The 15,736-nt window shown below is 43.8% G+C and overlaps 1 protein-coding gene across 1 annotated transcript in view; it reads left to right on the forward strand.

Moving 5' to 3' along the window:
* LOC142824853 (maestro heat-like repeat-containing protein family member 2B) overlaps positions 1–15,736 on the forward strand; it is a 39,413-nt gene that overhangs the window by 11,307 nt on the left and 12,370 nt on the right. The window contains exons 11-18 of the mRNA XM_075916641.1: positions 3,781–3,904; positions 4,693–4,802; positions 7,204–7,356; positions 8,590–8,744; positions 10,231–10,393; positions 10,837–11,033; positions 13,846–13,983; positions 14,192–14,303. Coding sequence (XP_075772756.1) covers positions 3,781–3,904; positions 4,693–4,802; positions 7,204–7,356; positions 8,590–8,744; positions 10,231–10,393; positions 10,837–11,033; positions 13,846–13,983; positions 14,192–14,303 — 1,152 coding nt within the window. The remainder of the gene's footprint in view (positions 1–3,780; positions 3,905–4,692; positions 4,803–7,203; positions 7,357–8,589; positions 8,745–10,230; positions 10,394–10,836; positions 11,034–13,845; positions 13,984–14,191; positions 14,304–15,736) is intronic.

A 15,736-nucleotide genomic window follows, 5' to 3' on the forward strand; every position in this document is an offset into this window, starting at 1 on the left:
ACCCTACATGCAATAACACCTTCTGTCGACAGAAATCTGTCGACAGAAGGTGTTATGCCTCGTAAAATGAGGTTTACCAGCGTCGACAAAACTGCTGAGTTCTGTCGACGTTATGTCGACAGAACTCAGCGGTAGTGTAGATGCAGGTATAGTTGTGTCGACAAAAGTCCACTTTTGTCGACAAAACTCAGTAGTCTAGACACACCCTTTGAAATAACATATAAGTGACTTGTCTTGATACAATTGCAGTGCCGCTTGTTAAGTTATTGTGGGTCACACATAGGTTGGCTGTGTCAGTGTCATAGATGCATTCTTATACTCTCAGGCTGTTAAAGTTGAATTTCTATTTCTATTTAATCAGATAAGAACATAAAACATGAATGGCCATTCTGGATCCCCCAGACAAATGGTTCATGTATCCTGTCTTCTGACAGTGGTGGGTGTTATATGCATCAGAGGGAACAAACAGAACAAGGCAATTGTTGAGTGATCTCTCCCCTGTTGTCCAGTCCCAGCCCCAGGCAGTCAGAGATATAGGGACACCCATATCATGCATCTCTGATCATCTTATATGGCTCTATCATACCCCCCTGTAAGCATCTCTTTTCTAAGATGAATGGTCCCAGTCCTTTTAACTTCTCCTTGTATGAGTTGTCCCATATCCCATATCATTTTTGTTGCTTTTCTCTGAACTTTTTCCAATTATAACCTAACTTTATTTAAGTTGGAGGACTACAATTGCTTGCAGTATTCAAGGTGTGGGTGTACCATGGATTTGAAACAGTGGCATGATAAGAACATAAGAACATAAGAACATAAAAACATAAAAACGGCCGTACTGGGTCAGACCAAAGGTCCATCTAACCCAGTATCCTGTCTACCGACAGTGGCCAGCACCAGGTGCCCCAGAGAGGCTGGACCGAAGACAATGATCAAGCGATTTGTCTCCTGCCATCCCTCTCCAGCCTCTGACAAACAGAGGCCAAGGACACCATTTTATCCCTTGGCTAATAGCCTTTCATGCACCTAGCCTCCATGAAATTATCTAGCTTCTCTTTAAACTCTATTATAGTCCTAGCCTTCACAGCCTGATCTGGCAAGGAGTTCCACAGGTTGACTACACGCTGTGTGAAGAAGAACTTTCTTTTATTAGTTTTAAACCTGCTACCCATTAATTTCATTTGGTGTCCTCTAGTTCTTCTATTATGGGAACTAATAAATAACTTTTCTTTATCAGCCCTCTCCACACCACTCTTGATTTTATAGACCTCTATCATATCCCCCCTCAGTCTCCTCTTTTCTAAACTGAAAAGTCCCAGTCGCTTTAACCTCTCCTCATATGGGACCCGTTCCAAACCCCTAATCATTTTAGTTGCCCTTTTCTGAACCCTTTCAAAGGCCAAAATATCTTTTTTGAGGTGAAGAGACCACATCTGTACACAGTATTCAAGATGTGGGCGGACCATAGTTTTATACAGGGGTAATAAGATATTCTGGGTCTTATTTTCTATCCCTTTCTTAATAATTCCCAGCATCCTATTTGCCTTTTTGACCGCCGCTGCACACTGCGTGGAAGTTTTCAGAGAACTGTCCACGATAACTCCAAGATCCCTTTCCTGATTTGTCGTAGCCAAATTAGCCCCCATCATACTGTACGTATAGTTGGGGTTATTTTTCCCGATGTGCATTACTTTACATTTATCCACATTAAATTTCATTTGCCATTTTGTTGCCCAATCACTCAGTTTGGTGAGATCTTTTTGGAGTCCCTCACAGTCTGCTTCTGTCTTGACTATCCTAAACAGTTTTGTATCATCTGCAAACTTTACCACCTCACTGCTTACCCCTTTCTCCAGATAATTTATGAATAAGTTGAAAAGGATTGGTCCCAGGATTGGTCCCCTCTCCAATCTGAAAATTTACCATTTATTCCTACCCTTTGTTTCCTGTCTTTTAACCAGTTCTCAATCCAAGAAAGGACCTTCCCTCTTATCCCATGGCCATGTAATTTACACAAGAGCCTTTGGTGAGGGACCTTGTCAAAGGCTTTCTGAAAATCCAAGTATACTATAACTACTGGATCCCCCTTGTCTGCATGTTTGTTAACCCCTTCAAAGAACTCTAACAGATTAGTAAGACAGGATTTCCTTTTACAGAAACCATGTTGACTTTTGTCCAATAAATTATGCTCTTCTACATGCTTCACAATTTTATTCTTTACTATTGTTTCTACTAATTTGCCCGATACTGAAGTTAGACTTACCGGTCTGTAATTGTCAGGATCGCCTCTAGAGCCCTTTTAAAATATTGGTGTCACATTAGCTACCTTCCAGTCATTAGGTACGGAAGCCGATTTAAAGGATAGGTTACAAACTACAGATAATAGCTCACCAATTTCCCATTTGAGTTCTTTTAGAACCCTTGGATGAATGCCATCCGGTCCCGGAGATTTGCTAACATTCAGTTTTTCTATTTGTTCCAAAACCTCCTCTAATGACACTTCAATCCGGGACAGTTCCTCAGATTCATCACCCACAAAGGACGGTGCAGATTCAGGAATCTCCCCAACGTCCTCAGCCGTGAAGACTGAAGCAAAGAAATCATTTAGTTTCTCAGCAATGGCTTTATAGTCCTTGATTGCTCCTTTTATAGCTCAATCATCTAAGGGACCCTCAGGTTTTTTAGCAGGCTTCCTGCTTCTAATGTACTTAAAAAAACATTTTGTTATTTCTTTTTGAGTTTTTGGCTAGCTGTTCCTCAAAATCTTTTTTTGCTTTTCTTATTACATTTTTACACTTGATTTGACAGTGTTTATGTTCCTTTCTATTTATCTCACTAGGATTGGACTTCCACTTCTGAAAAGATACCTTTTTGTCCCTCACTGCTTCTTTTACATGGTGGTTAAGCCACGGTGACTCTTTTTTAGGTCTCTTGCTATGTTTTTTAATTTGGGGTATACATTTAAGTTGGGCCCCTGTTATGGTGTCTTTAAAAAGTTTCCATGTAGCTTTCAGGGACTTTGCTCTAGTCACTGTGCCTTTTAATTTCTGTTTTACTAACCTCCTCATTTTTGGTGTAATTCCCCTTTTTGAAATTAAATGCCAGGGTGCTGGACTGCTGAGGTGTTCTTCCCACCACAGGAATGTTGAATGTTATTATATTATGGTCACTATTCCCAAGCGGTCCGGTAACGGTTATATCCTGGACCTGATCCTGCACTCCACTCAGGACTAAATCGAGAATTGCCTCTCCCCTTGTGGGTTCCTGCACCAGCTGCTCCAAGAAGCAGTCATTTAAGCCATTGAGAAATTTTATCTCCGCTTCTCTTCCTGAGGTGACATGTATCCAGTCAATATGGGGGTAATTAAAGTCCCCCATTATTATAGAGTTCTTTATTTTGGTAGCCTCTCTAATCTCCCTCAGCATTTCAATGTCAGTATCGCTGTCCTGGTCAGGTGGTCGGTAATATATCCCTATTGCTAATTTATTATTATTTATCATATTATTATTCATCCCTTTTCCTAGTGGTTCCTAACATACCATTAGCATTTTTAACTGCAGCTGCGTGTTGAACAGATGTTTTTAGAGGACTATCCACAATGACTCTGAGATTTTTCTTGAGTGCTACAGCTAATTTAGACCCCATCAATTTGCATGTACAACAAGGATTATGTTTTCCAATGTGCCGTACCCAGGTACAGTAATGGAGTTCACAATAAGGAAGGCAAATAATGTCCAGTATAGCCGGAGAACTTTCATTCTTCATTCTTTTTTAATTAGCCTCAGGAAACTTTTGATCACTTTGGATATCTGATTGGGCTATTAGCACCATATACCTGTGCTTCAATTACCTCATCGCGTCAGTGGGTGGTTGACTGTATCAACTGTATTCTCAATATACAAGGTGAGGAGACCATGAGCAGGTGTAAGTAACTCTTCACTTTCTTTCATTGTTGTAATGACCCTTTTTTCCATCTGTAATTCTTTCTGTCTTGTTAGCGACACTTATATAACAGAATGATTGGGGCCTTGTAAGTACATTGCTGGAAGAGAACTGCACAAATAATAAATAATCTGCAAATATTAGAGGGTGGGCAAAATATAGCACACAGGCCAGATCTGCCCTTCTCCCCAGAATTTCTGTCTGGAGCGCTCAGCTGATTAGCAAGCATGCCAGCAGCATGTGTTCAGCTGCCCCTCTCCGACCTTGCTCCATCCTATCTGCTGCTAGTGGTGTGTGGAGGGGAGGTGAGCAGGGAGGCGTGCAGAAGTCAGGGTGACCCCTTTGCCCCTGTCATCATCTCTGCAGAGCAGAGTTTGGGGAGAGGGACACATACAATAGTGCTGCTCCAGTCTGAAGTATGGTGAGTAACGGAGTGCCTATCTAAAGAGGCAGTGCACTGTTTCTAAGATTTCTCTGGCAGCCAGCATGTCCCTCTCTCTCTCTCTCTCTCTCTCTCTCTCTCTCTCTCTCTCTCTCTCTCACACACACACACACACACACACACACACACACATTGTCTCACACACACTCTCTCCCCTGCCATATGCCCATATGTCCCCCCCTCTGCAGAGTGGGGTGGGGAGAGGGAGATGACAGAGCAGGACAGCTTTCCCTTAAAGATTATCTATGGATCAGAGGTTCAGTTTTATGAAATGTTGCCATACTTTTTCTCCTTTTCTCTATCCTAGGTCAGTGCAGAAACCTGGGGTCAGCAGAGGAGGAGCTGAGATGTCTCCGTGAGGCACTAACAACTCCAGACCCTGAGGCTCTGTTTCAAGCATCTTGCAAAATGGCTAAGGTAACAGACACTAGGGGTGTGTCTAGACTACAGGGTTTTGTCGACAAAAGTGGACTTTTGTCGACAAAACTATACCTGCGTCCACACTGCCGCTGAGTTCTGTCAACATAACGTCGACAGAACTCAGCAGTTTTCTTGACGCTGGTAAACCTCATTTTACGAGGCATAACACCTTCTGTCGACAGAGTTCTGTCGACAGATGGTGTTATTGCCTGTAGGGTTGCGTCTAGACTACACTGCCATGTCGACAAAGCAGCTTGCTTTGTCGACAGAACTCAATGTAGTCTAGACGCTCTTTGTCGACAGAAGCCTGTAGTCTAGACGTATCCTAAGTGACTGTTCTAGTGGCTGTGCACCATTCATTTTCCCTTGTCCAGAGGACTGGAAAAGGGCAAATATAGTGCCCATCTATAAAAAGGGAAATAAGAACAACCCAGGAAACTACAGACCAGTTAGTTTAACTTCTGTGCCTGGGAAGATAATGGAGCAAGTAATTAAGGAAATCGTCTGTAAACACTTGGAAAGTGGCAAGGTGCTAGGGAACAGCCAGCCTGGATTTGTAAAGAACAAATCATGTCAAACCAATCTGATAGTTTTCTTTGATAGGATAACGAGTCTTGTGGATAAGGGAGAAGTGGTGGATATAGTATACCTAGACTTTAGTAAGGCATTTGATACAGTCTCGCATGATATTCTTATCAATAAACTAGGTATTTACAACTTAGATGGGGCTACTATAAGGTGGGTGCATAACTGGCTGGATAACCATACTCAGAGAGTAGTTATTAATGGGTCACAATCCTGCTGGAAAGGCAAACAAGTGGGGTTCCACAGGGGTCTGTTTTGGGACCGGCTTTGTTCAATATCTTCATCAACAATTTAGATATTGGTATAGAAAGTACGCTTATTAAGTTTGCAGATGATACCAAGCTGGGAGGGGTTGCGACTAATCTGCAGGATAGGGTCATAATTCAAAATGACTTGGAGAAATGGTCTGAGGTAAATATGATGAAGTTTAAGACAAATGCCAAGTTCTCCACTTAGGAAGGAACAATCAGATTCATACATACAGAATGGGAAGCGACTGTCTGGGAAGGAGTACGGCAGAAAGGGATCTAGGGGTTATAGTGGACCACAAGTTGAATATGAGTCAGCAGTGTGATGCCGTTGCAAAGAAAGCAAACATGATTCTGGGATGCATTAACAGGGGTGTTGTGAGCAAGACATGAGAAGTCATTCTTCTGCTCTACTCTGCACTGGTTAGGCCTCAATTGGAGTATTGTGTTCAGTTCTGAGCACCGCATTTCAAGAAAGATGTGGAGAAATTGTAGAGGGTCCAGAGAAGAGCAACGAGAATGATGAAAGGTCTAGAGAACATGACCTATGAGGGAAGGCTGAAGGAATTAGGTTTGTTTAGTTTAGAAAAGAGAAGATCGAGGGGGAACATGATAGCAGTTTTCAGATATCTAAAAGGGTGCCATAAGGAGGAGGGAGAAAACTTGTTCATCTTGGCCTATGGGGATAGAACAAGAAGCAATGGGCTTAAACTGCAGCAAGAGAGGTTTAGGTTAGACATTAGGAAAAAGTTCCTAACTGTCAGGGTAGCCAAACACTGGAATAAATTGCCCAGGGAGGTTGTGGAATCTCCGTCTCTGGAGATATTTAAGAGTAGGTTAAATAAATGTCTATCAGGGATGGTCTAGACAGTATTTGGTCCTGCCATGAGGGCAGGGGATTGGACTCGATGACCTCTCAAGGTCCCTTCCAGTCCTAGTATTCTATGTTTCCATGATTGTTTTATGCTTTCGTGATGTCTTTCCACACTTGGAGCGAGCTATGGGAGTGAGGCATTCATGTGTAATCAGTAACATGCTTTTCATAGGTATATGCTATGAATGCCATGTAAAAAACAGATTCCAGACAGTTGCATGAACATGCCCATGCATGTGCGTGCGCACATCCATCCATCCATCCATCCATCCATCCAGGGGGGAAATATGTGAGCGGGACATCAAGCTGAGAAACCAGTCTTGGCACCTTGTGTGTTTACCTGAACCTATATTTGTGTGCATGCATCTCATTGCATACTTTTATATTTTGTGAAAAGATGTCATGTACATCATAGAATATAAACTGGAAATTTACATCCTGTTTGTCCCATACAATGTTGTGCTAACTGTACAATCTAAGATCTAACCTGATATTATTAGTGTAGAATAGAGATGTGGTAGCTAGAAAGATTACAGAGAAAATTTTAATTGCAACTGCCTTGCCAGATATGAGCCCAATTAGCAATTTGCTGATGAATACATATTTTCCTATACAGCTCTTAGGTCTCCTTTCTTAAAAGTACTGGAGCCGACTATCATTGCAATCTTTCCTGGTTTTGATCTGTCCACAGGTGGTTAGTAAGTACTTTCCCTCTGACCAAGCCACAGATTTTATTGAGGCCATACTGGATGGTATGCTGTCTGCTAGTCCCTCCTGTGCCACAGCAGCCGGTCTGTGGATGAAGATCATCCTGAAGGAGTGTGGAGGTGCCATGCTGGATGAGGTAAAATAGAAGCTGGAGAGGTTTTTCTGGCTAACCTGCAGGCTTTCAGGTCTTTGCCATCATTTGCAGTGAACACAAGTCTTGCTGTTTCTCCCCCTGGGATTGGAAGTTAATTCCATCTGTGTTCCTATCCTGAGTCAGGCAATGGGGGAATCAACAGCAGAAGACAGAGATAATCTAACGGTACATCTGCACTAGCTCGTTAGTTCGAGCTAGGTAGGGTAATGAGGGCAAGCGCAGTTGCAAATGAAGCCCGAGATTTAAATATCCCGGGCTTCATTTGCATGTTCCCTGGCACCACCATTTTTAAATCCCCCTTAGTCCGAACTCTGTGCCCGCGGCTACATGCGGCATGGACTAGGTAGTTCAAATTAAAGATCCTAATTCGAACTACCGTTACTCCTCATGGAATTAGGATCTTTAATTAGAACTACCTACTCCGTGCCGCATGTAGCCGCGGGCACGGTGTTCGGATTAAGGGGGATTTTAAAATGGCAGCACCCAGGAACATGCAAATGAAGCCTGGGATATTTAAATCCTGGGCTTCATTTGCAACTCTGCTTGCCCTCATTACCCTACCTAGCTCGAACTAATGAGCTAGTGTAACCGTACCCCAAGTGAAAAGGAAGATGCTTGATTATTTGTCTATCTTGTTGTCACAGTTTCCAGCCATGAAAGGCTTGGAAAAATTAGACTCCGAGTAAAATGCAAAAAGAGAATATCCGGCCCCAAGAGACAAGCTAAGTGAACTACATCTTAGGGCCTCAGATAATGAGGGGTCTCTAAAAATACCCCAAAATTGCTAGTTTTTACTTGCCTCTTTGCCTATGTACAGATAGATAGATAGATAGATAGATAGATAGATAGATAGATAGATAGATAGATAGATAGATAGATAGATAGATAGATAGATAACTTTATTATTTCTATTTTCATTTTCCTTTCTGTTAGAATAATACATGTTTTTTTTTGGAAATGCAATGAGGCCTCTTTAACTTGACATAGCTTCGGGCCTCAGCATGTCTTAACCCGGTGTTGCAGCCAGGTATGCGCAGAGATATGTATAATTTTTGTGGGTTAAATCTATGCAGCCATGTCTAAATACTTGTTTTTTGAAGGGAGGATTTTCTACAAGAACAGCAAATTGCTAAACGACTAAATAAACGTTTTGGTTCTGCAGAATGAATGGAGAGAATGGAAAAGGGACATTTTTTCTGGTTTTATTCTGTCCAGGTGTCAGATATCCTGAGTAGAATATATATTTATATGCCTACCATCAAGCAGGGTAGCTTGAGGCAGTTCCTGGTGGAGTCAGTGTCCATTCTTGCTCACCATCACCTAGAGGCAGTGATCTTCAGCCTCCTCATCAAACATCTGCCGATGGACAGGTATATACTGCTCCTTACAGTGTTCATTTTGGTAACCATGGATCCCACGGCTTCACTGGAAGATGTAAGGCTTCATTTAAGCCACAGACAGTTTGAGATCATTCCTAAAGGTTAATAGCTTGGGTCTTTCTGCAGAAAGGTCCAAGACCATGTCAAGGTGGGTGCAGGGAGAAATTAAGTGTCATTCTGTTTCCATTAATTAATAGTTGCTTTGGCATCCTAAAGACTTCCCTTTACTGGCATCACTGGAGTGGATTTTTGCCTCTCCAGACCCCTGAACTAACATCACCCTGGAAATTGCCAGTGACTGTTCGTTTTCTGGTAGCATGAAAGCTTCAAATCCAAATTCCTGGCTGATTAGCCAGGATAGGATACCAGGCTTTTGGTATCAGCAAGGGTATGGCTGCTGGAATGGAGTTGTCATTCTTGGTACTTAAAGACAGGGCGGTAAGCATATCTATCATTTCATTCAAACATCCCTAGCTGAATTATCAGTCATCAGTGCTGGAATCTAAGAACATAAGAACGGCTGTAGTGGGTCAGACCAAATGTCCATCTAGCCCAGGATCCTGTCTTCAGACAGTGGCCAATGCCAGGTGCCCCATAGGGAGTGAACAGAACATGCCCATTCTGGCAAATAGAGGCCAGGGAATGCCATTTGTGAAGAGGTCATGGGCTAGCCACAAATATTTGTTCTCGTAGTTGTACATCCAGTTAGTAGGAAGATCATTTTTCTTTCTTCAACTTGTCTCCCAGGCCCCAGATCTTTGGGCATCATATGCTCATGATTCCATATCTACTGAGAAGTAGGAAAACAGGAACTGTGATTAGAGCTCTGTGTCCTTTCCTTCTGAAGTCTAGCATTAATGGTTATGGTGCAGTAAGACTAGGGTTGTGTCTATACAGCACCCTAAACTTGAAATAAGATGCACAATTTGCACTCCGCAAATTGCGTATCATATTTTGCATAGCCTATTTTGTAATGTGGTGCTTCTACACAGCACCAAATGTCGAAATAATGCGCTATTTCAAGCCATCCCTTATCCCTCATGCAACAAAGTTTCTTGGGATGGCAAAATAGTGTGCCCATTATTTTGAAAAATATTTCAAAATAACGGGCTGCTTGTGTAAATGTGGGGTAGCTATTTCGGGATACTTAACTTAGTTCTGTAACTAGAAACTCAATATGTAAAACATGAGGACCATATAAGGAGGACAGCACTCTGAACTTGCTCATCATAGGCAGGGCTTGACAAATAATACAATCTACTCACCCATGGCGTGTAGATTGTAACCTGGAAGAGCCGGGTTCGGGCGACCTGTGCATGCGCAGAACGATCTGTGCATGCACTGTTCGCCGGACAGCGCGGTTGGTGAGCCCTGATCATAGTCAAGGAGAAAATGTGTTCTTTACTTGAATATGATGCATATAGTCAGAGCCACAAAAGTCTCCAGGGGGTCACATATAACTTATGTTAAATTGCAGTGACACCACTGAGCTGTGGAGATCTCTGGGGACAGATCCCTTGCTCGCCCCTCAAGTCCTAAAGGTCCTAATAGAAAAAATAAAGACTCCAACAAGCCAAGAAGGAAGGATGACCTCAGAGACAAAAACTGACCTGCATTTAGCAGCTGCTGTACCTCTCACAGTAAGTTAGACGACAGACATGTATTTCTCTGCCTTGTGACAAACATGCTGATGGAAAGCTAGATGAGTGGTATAATATTGTCATATGGGCACTTCTTTTCTGAAGTACTGTTTCCTGGATTCCAGCTGTGCTTTCTGTGGAACAACAGATGGCAGATTTAGAGTATGTGGCTGATTCACTTAATACTATCTGGCAATTAGAAAGTCTTTGAATCAGATTTCTTACAGTGCTTTGCAGATGTTTTGTACAACTCACAACATGCTTTGATAGGTCGTACACATTTTTACAGCTATGGGACGCTAAGGCACACATGGAGTGAATTGCTCTCGGTCATTCATCAAGTTAGTGACAGGAGTGAGAATTTAGTCCAGCAGGTATCAGAAGGGGAGAGAGTGTGATAGTGTTAGGAAGAGACCTCTTCTTTTACCATGCTCTCCTTTCAGGCAACATGTGCCATCTTTGAAGTGGTGTCAGCATTGCAGCTGAGCAAAACTGTGCAGGAGCTGTTCCCGGAGTTGTTTACTGTTCTCCTGCAGCAGATCAGCCAAACCCTAAGACAAAAGATGCCTTTGCCCAGGATGAGCAGCCGAAGGAGGTTATTCAGAAAAGGACAACAACTATGTGAGGGCAACCCTTGCAGGTAATTAGAAGAAAGGGAGCAAAACAAAGAGAATCCCAGTCCATTTGTGTGACACTCCCCAGGAGTTCTCAGGGTTATGAGGCACCTTACCATCACCTGCTTTTAATATGAGAAAGTCTTGTTTGTGCTTGCTATAGGTCAGTTCCCTGAAACCACCAACCTCTGGCAACACAAACACTACTATCTAGGCCTCCTCAGGCCTCAGTCTCTTTGTCCTCTCTTTCTGACTACAGCTTAGAGAATCTCTATCAACGGATTCTCCTCTAAGAGAAGTCTCCCTGCGATGTACGTGCATCTCCGCACCAATCAGCGTTCCCCCATCTCTTAGTTTAAAAACTGCTCTACGGCCTTTTAATGTTTAGTGCCAGTAGTCTGGTTCCACCCTGGTTTAGGTGGAGCCCATCCTTCCTGTATAGGCTCCCCCTCTCCCAAAAGTGTCCCCAGTTCCTGATAAATCCAAACCCCTCTTCTCATCCACGCATTGAGACTCTGAAGCTTTGCCTGCCTACCTGGTCCTGCGCGTGGAACTGGAAGCATTTCCAAGAATGCCACCATAGAGGTCCTGGATTTCAGTCTCTTTCCTAGCAACCTAAATTTGGCCTCCAAGACATCTCTCCTACCCTTCCCTATGTCATTGATACCTACATGTACCACGACCACCGGCTCCTCCCCAGCACTAGACATAAGTCTATCTAGATACCTCGAGAGATCCGCAACCTTTGCACCAGGCAGTCAAGTGACCATACAGTTCTCCTGGTCATCACAAACCCAACTATCTATGTTTCTAACGATCGAATCACCCACTACTAACACCTGCCTCTTCCTAACATCTGGCATTCCCTCCCCCTCAGAGGTATCGTTGGTGCGAGAGGATACCGCAACATCCTCGGGAAGGAGGGTCCCAACTACGGGATGGTTTCCCTCTGCTCCCATTGAATTCTCTGTTCCCTTGAGACTTTCATCCTCCTTAAGAGCACTGGGACTCTCAGACTGGAGGTGGGACAGTACTACAGTGCCCTGGAAAGTCTCATCAACATAGCTCTCTACCTCTGTTAGCTCCTCCAGTTCAGCCACCCTGGCCTCCAAAGCCCGAACTCGGTCTCTGAGGGCCAGGAGCTCCTTGCAACAGGTGCACACATACGCCACTCGCCCACAGGGCAGGTAATCATACATGTTACACTCGACGTAATAAACAGGATAGCCCCCACTCTGCTGCTGGGCTTCTGTCTCCATTTTTTTATGAATAAATTTAAGTAAAAACTGGGCTTATTAAATCTCTGGAATATAGATTATTATAAAAGTTAGGTTTAAAGAAGATCAGAAGTCACTAGTGCCCTCTAAACTCCCACTCCAAAGTCCCTCTCCAAGCTCCCTGTTCGCGGACTCACAGGCTTATATAGCTCTGGTAGCCCCTCCCCCCACTGAGGCTCAGCCAATTAACATAGGCTTCTAGATTTCAAACCTTTTAGAAGCTCCTTCAAACAAACAAACAAACAAACAAACAAACAAACACCAAACTAAACCAAACAGAGAAACACAAGCTCAGCACACACTGCCCTGCTTACACTTATACTTTAGAACTCAGCTCTGGAAAACATACAACACTTAGATGTATTTATAGGGAAAACAAGAACTGGTATATTATCAAAGAACAGAGATGTCAGTGATAATGAGTTAGAATACAGGCAAAAAATGGTTAGAGCCCTGCGCGAATACAAACATCTACCCCTGGACACGGAGATCTGCAGATAGACATTGGGTTCTGCACATCCACAGGGCTCTGCTCCCAAGAGCCATTGTGACCAACAGAGAGGCGCATGGCCCTGTCATGCCTGGGAACCAGTGTCCTGCACCAGCAGCTCCTCCCATCCGCACTGCTGTGTGGTGTCAGTTGAAGGGCACACATTGCTCTGTGTCTCGCAGGTCCACCTGCTGCTCTTTTAAGGGTAGCCAAAACTACATCAGGGTTATTTTCAGGCCCCACTTTGCAGAACGCTACCTTCTGTGGCTGGTTTCCATTTCCTGTCATAAAACTCTCCAAACTTCGGAGGAGTCGTTGCCCGTGTTGAGACTTTCTTGTCTGTACATACCGATGTGTAGACTATGTGCAGTGTTTTAATCCGCCTGTCCATGCATAGCACCGTTACATTATATCTCAGCTTTCTAGTCCCTCCTCCAGATGGAGGGAAAGTGTTTCCATTCAGAGAACTCCCTTTGAAAGGCTCTCCTAGCATTTGTCTCTTTTGCTCTCTGTTTCCCTCAAACACTCCTCTGTGTGTCCCTTTAGGCAGATTCCTTATTAATGGGATAATAGGTTTGTTGATTCTATAGCCCCACTCTAGCCAGGCAATCAGGTACATTTCTATCCAATTAGGCTTTCTCTGGGGAAGCTAATTAGTACTAGTAGTTACCAGAGTGCTGACCCCAAGTACAAGCTCTCAGCACCCTGTCACATCTCGCTGGAGATAAGGCCCCAAAATATCCATTAGTGATCACTAATCTCTCTGTGTCCCAGCTTTTGGGGTCTGATTGTGAATTTTTTCCATATTACTGTACTGTGCTAGTGCCCATACGCCTTGAAGATAGGAGAAAGTGACTGCAAAATGTTGTCCATAGCAACACTAGTAATATGAGATGTATGAGACTGAAATACCTCCTGGAATTAAGTCCTTCCAAAAACAGTGGTCCCCAGGATACTGTCAATGGATGAACTGTCAATGAACAACAGACCTGACAAGTAACTGGGGTTTCCTGACTGCTTAGGCTGTGCCTTTCTATTGGTTACTACAGTTCTGTGCCTCTTTTCCCCCAGGCTTTCTATTGAAGCATTAGAGGCTGTGCTTTTCAAGGCTGTGAATGAGAAGCTGATAAGAACACTCTGGAAGCAGAGAACTTGGATGCTTCTTGAAAATCCGCAGACTCACCACGAGGGGGTGTGTTTGCTGGTGAGGTAAGAGATCTAGGAGACAGCATTTCATCCTCAGGGATCGGCAACAAATAGAGTGACTGACAGGGAACTTTCAGGTATAGCTTTGTGTGGGGTGTCCTGGGTGAGAAACACAGAGCTTCCATGCGTAGCTTTTAGAGTTGTATGGTCATAGCAGCTAAGCTTTTGAAGTGCACAGTCTGCCCCATAAGTGGTTCCTTTTGTCTTCCAGTGTTCTGCAAAGATCTGGACTAATAACAGTGGAGATCATACAGAGCCTCCTCCCCTGGGTAAATTCCCCATCAGAAAATCAGCGAGGCACCAGCACAGCTTTCTTTGCTCAGGTATGAGCAGTTCCACCATTAGGCTGTTATCTGTTGTTTACCTTTCTCTGAGGAGTTGTACAGTTCACTTCATAGGAATTCATTTTAGATAGTAGAATGTGTCCTTTGTAAGGAAATCTCACAAGGAACTTCATTACACCTTTCTTAATCATTTTCTCTTTGTTATTTTTGGGGTCTATACTAGCCTGGCCTAGCTGCCTATTCTAGTTGCTGGTTAAGAGAGAGTGAGAAAGATATAGATAGGCTACGTCTACATTGGCAAGATTTTGCGCAAATAAGGTATGTCTAACCTACAGCACTAATTCAATTTAACTTAATTCGAATTAGTTAATTCGAAATAAGCTAATTCAAATGAGTGCATCTAGACCTAAAAACTAATTCGAATTAGCATTTTGCTAATTCGAAATAGCATGTCCACATTGAGTGGACCCTGAACCGAAGTTAAGGCTGGCCAGAACCAGTGCCGTCAGGGCATCAGGTTAGGACTTAAGGTGTGGAGCTGCTTCCTCAGGCTAGCCGAGGGCTGTGCTTAAAAGGACCCGACCCCCACCCCGGACAGACAGTTCTCAGGATTCCCCGCTTGCTTGTCTAACTCGATGGGGACAGCAAAGCAGTCCTGTCTTGGAGTGCCCTGAATGCCCTCGGCACATTACAGCACTCGACCATCAGCCCGGCTGCACTTGCCGCAGGCTGCCATCTGGGGGAGGTCAATCAGGGGGCTGTCAGGATCCAGGAGGCCCTACAGGAAAGCTTCCACCCCGAGGAGCCCGCAGAGCCACCCCAGTCCTCCCCATCGGGGGCTCGTGCCCCATTCCTCCCTCACCTCCTTCCACTTACCCTTCCCGAGCCCCCTCTTCCTGATGTAAAAAATAAAGGACACGTGTTCAAAAATAGAAACTCTCTTTATTTAACAAAACTGGGGGCGGGGGGGGTGAGTTAACCTCTGGGGGACTGGGAAAAGGAGGTGGGAGAGGGGAAGAAAGAGGGTGGGAGAGGGGAGGTGGAAACCTGGGAGGAGGGAGCTGGAAGGGGGAAGCCAGGGGAAGAAGGAGGAGGGGAAGTATAAAACTATGGTACGCCATATCTTCAGAACTGTGTACAGATGTGGTCTTCTCACCTCAAAAAAGATATGGCCTTGGAAAGGGTTCAGAAAAGGGCAAGTACAATGATTAGGGGTTTGGAACAGGTCCCATATGAAGAGAGGCTAAAGAGACTGGGACTTTTCAGCTTAGAAAAGAGGAGACTGAGGGGGGATATGATAGAGGTCTATAAAATCATGAGTGGTGTGGAGAGGGTGCATAAAGAAAAGTTCTTCATTAGTTCCCATAATATAAGGACTAGAGGACACCAAATGAAATGAATGGACATCAGGTTTAAAACTAATAAAAGAAAGTTCTTCTTCACACAAAGTTCTTCTTATAGTCAACCTGTGG

This window comes from Pelodiscus sinensis, unplaced genomic scaffold (assembly GCF_049634645.1).
Source record: "Pelodiscus sinensis isolate JC-2024 unplaced genomic scaffold, ASM4963464v1 ctg44, whole genome shotgun sequence".
Lineage (NCBI taxonomy): Eukaryota > Metazoa > Chordata > Testudines > Trionychidae > Pelodiscus > Pelodiscus sinensis.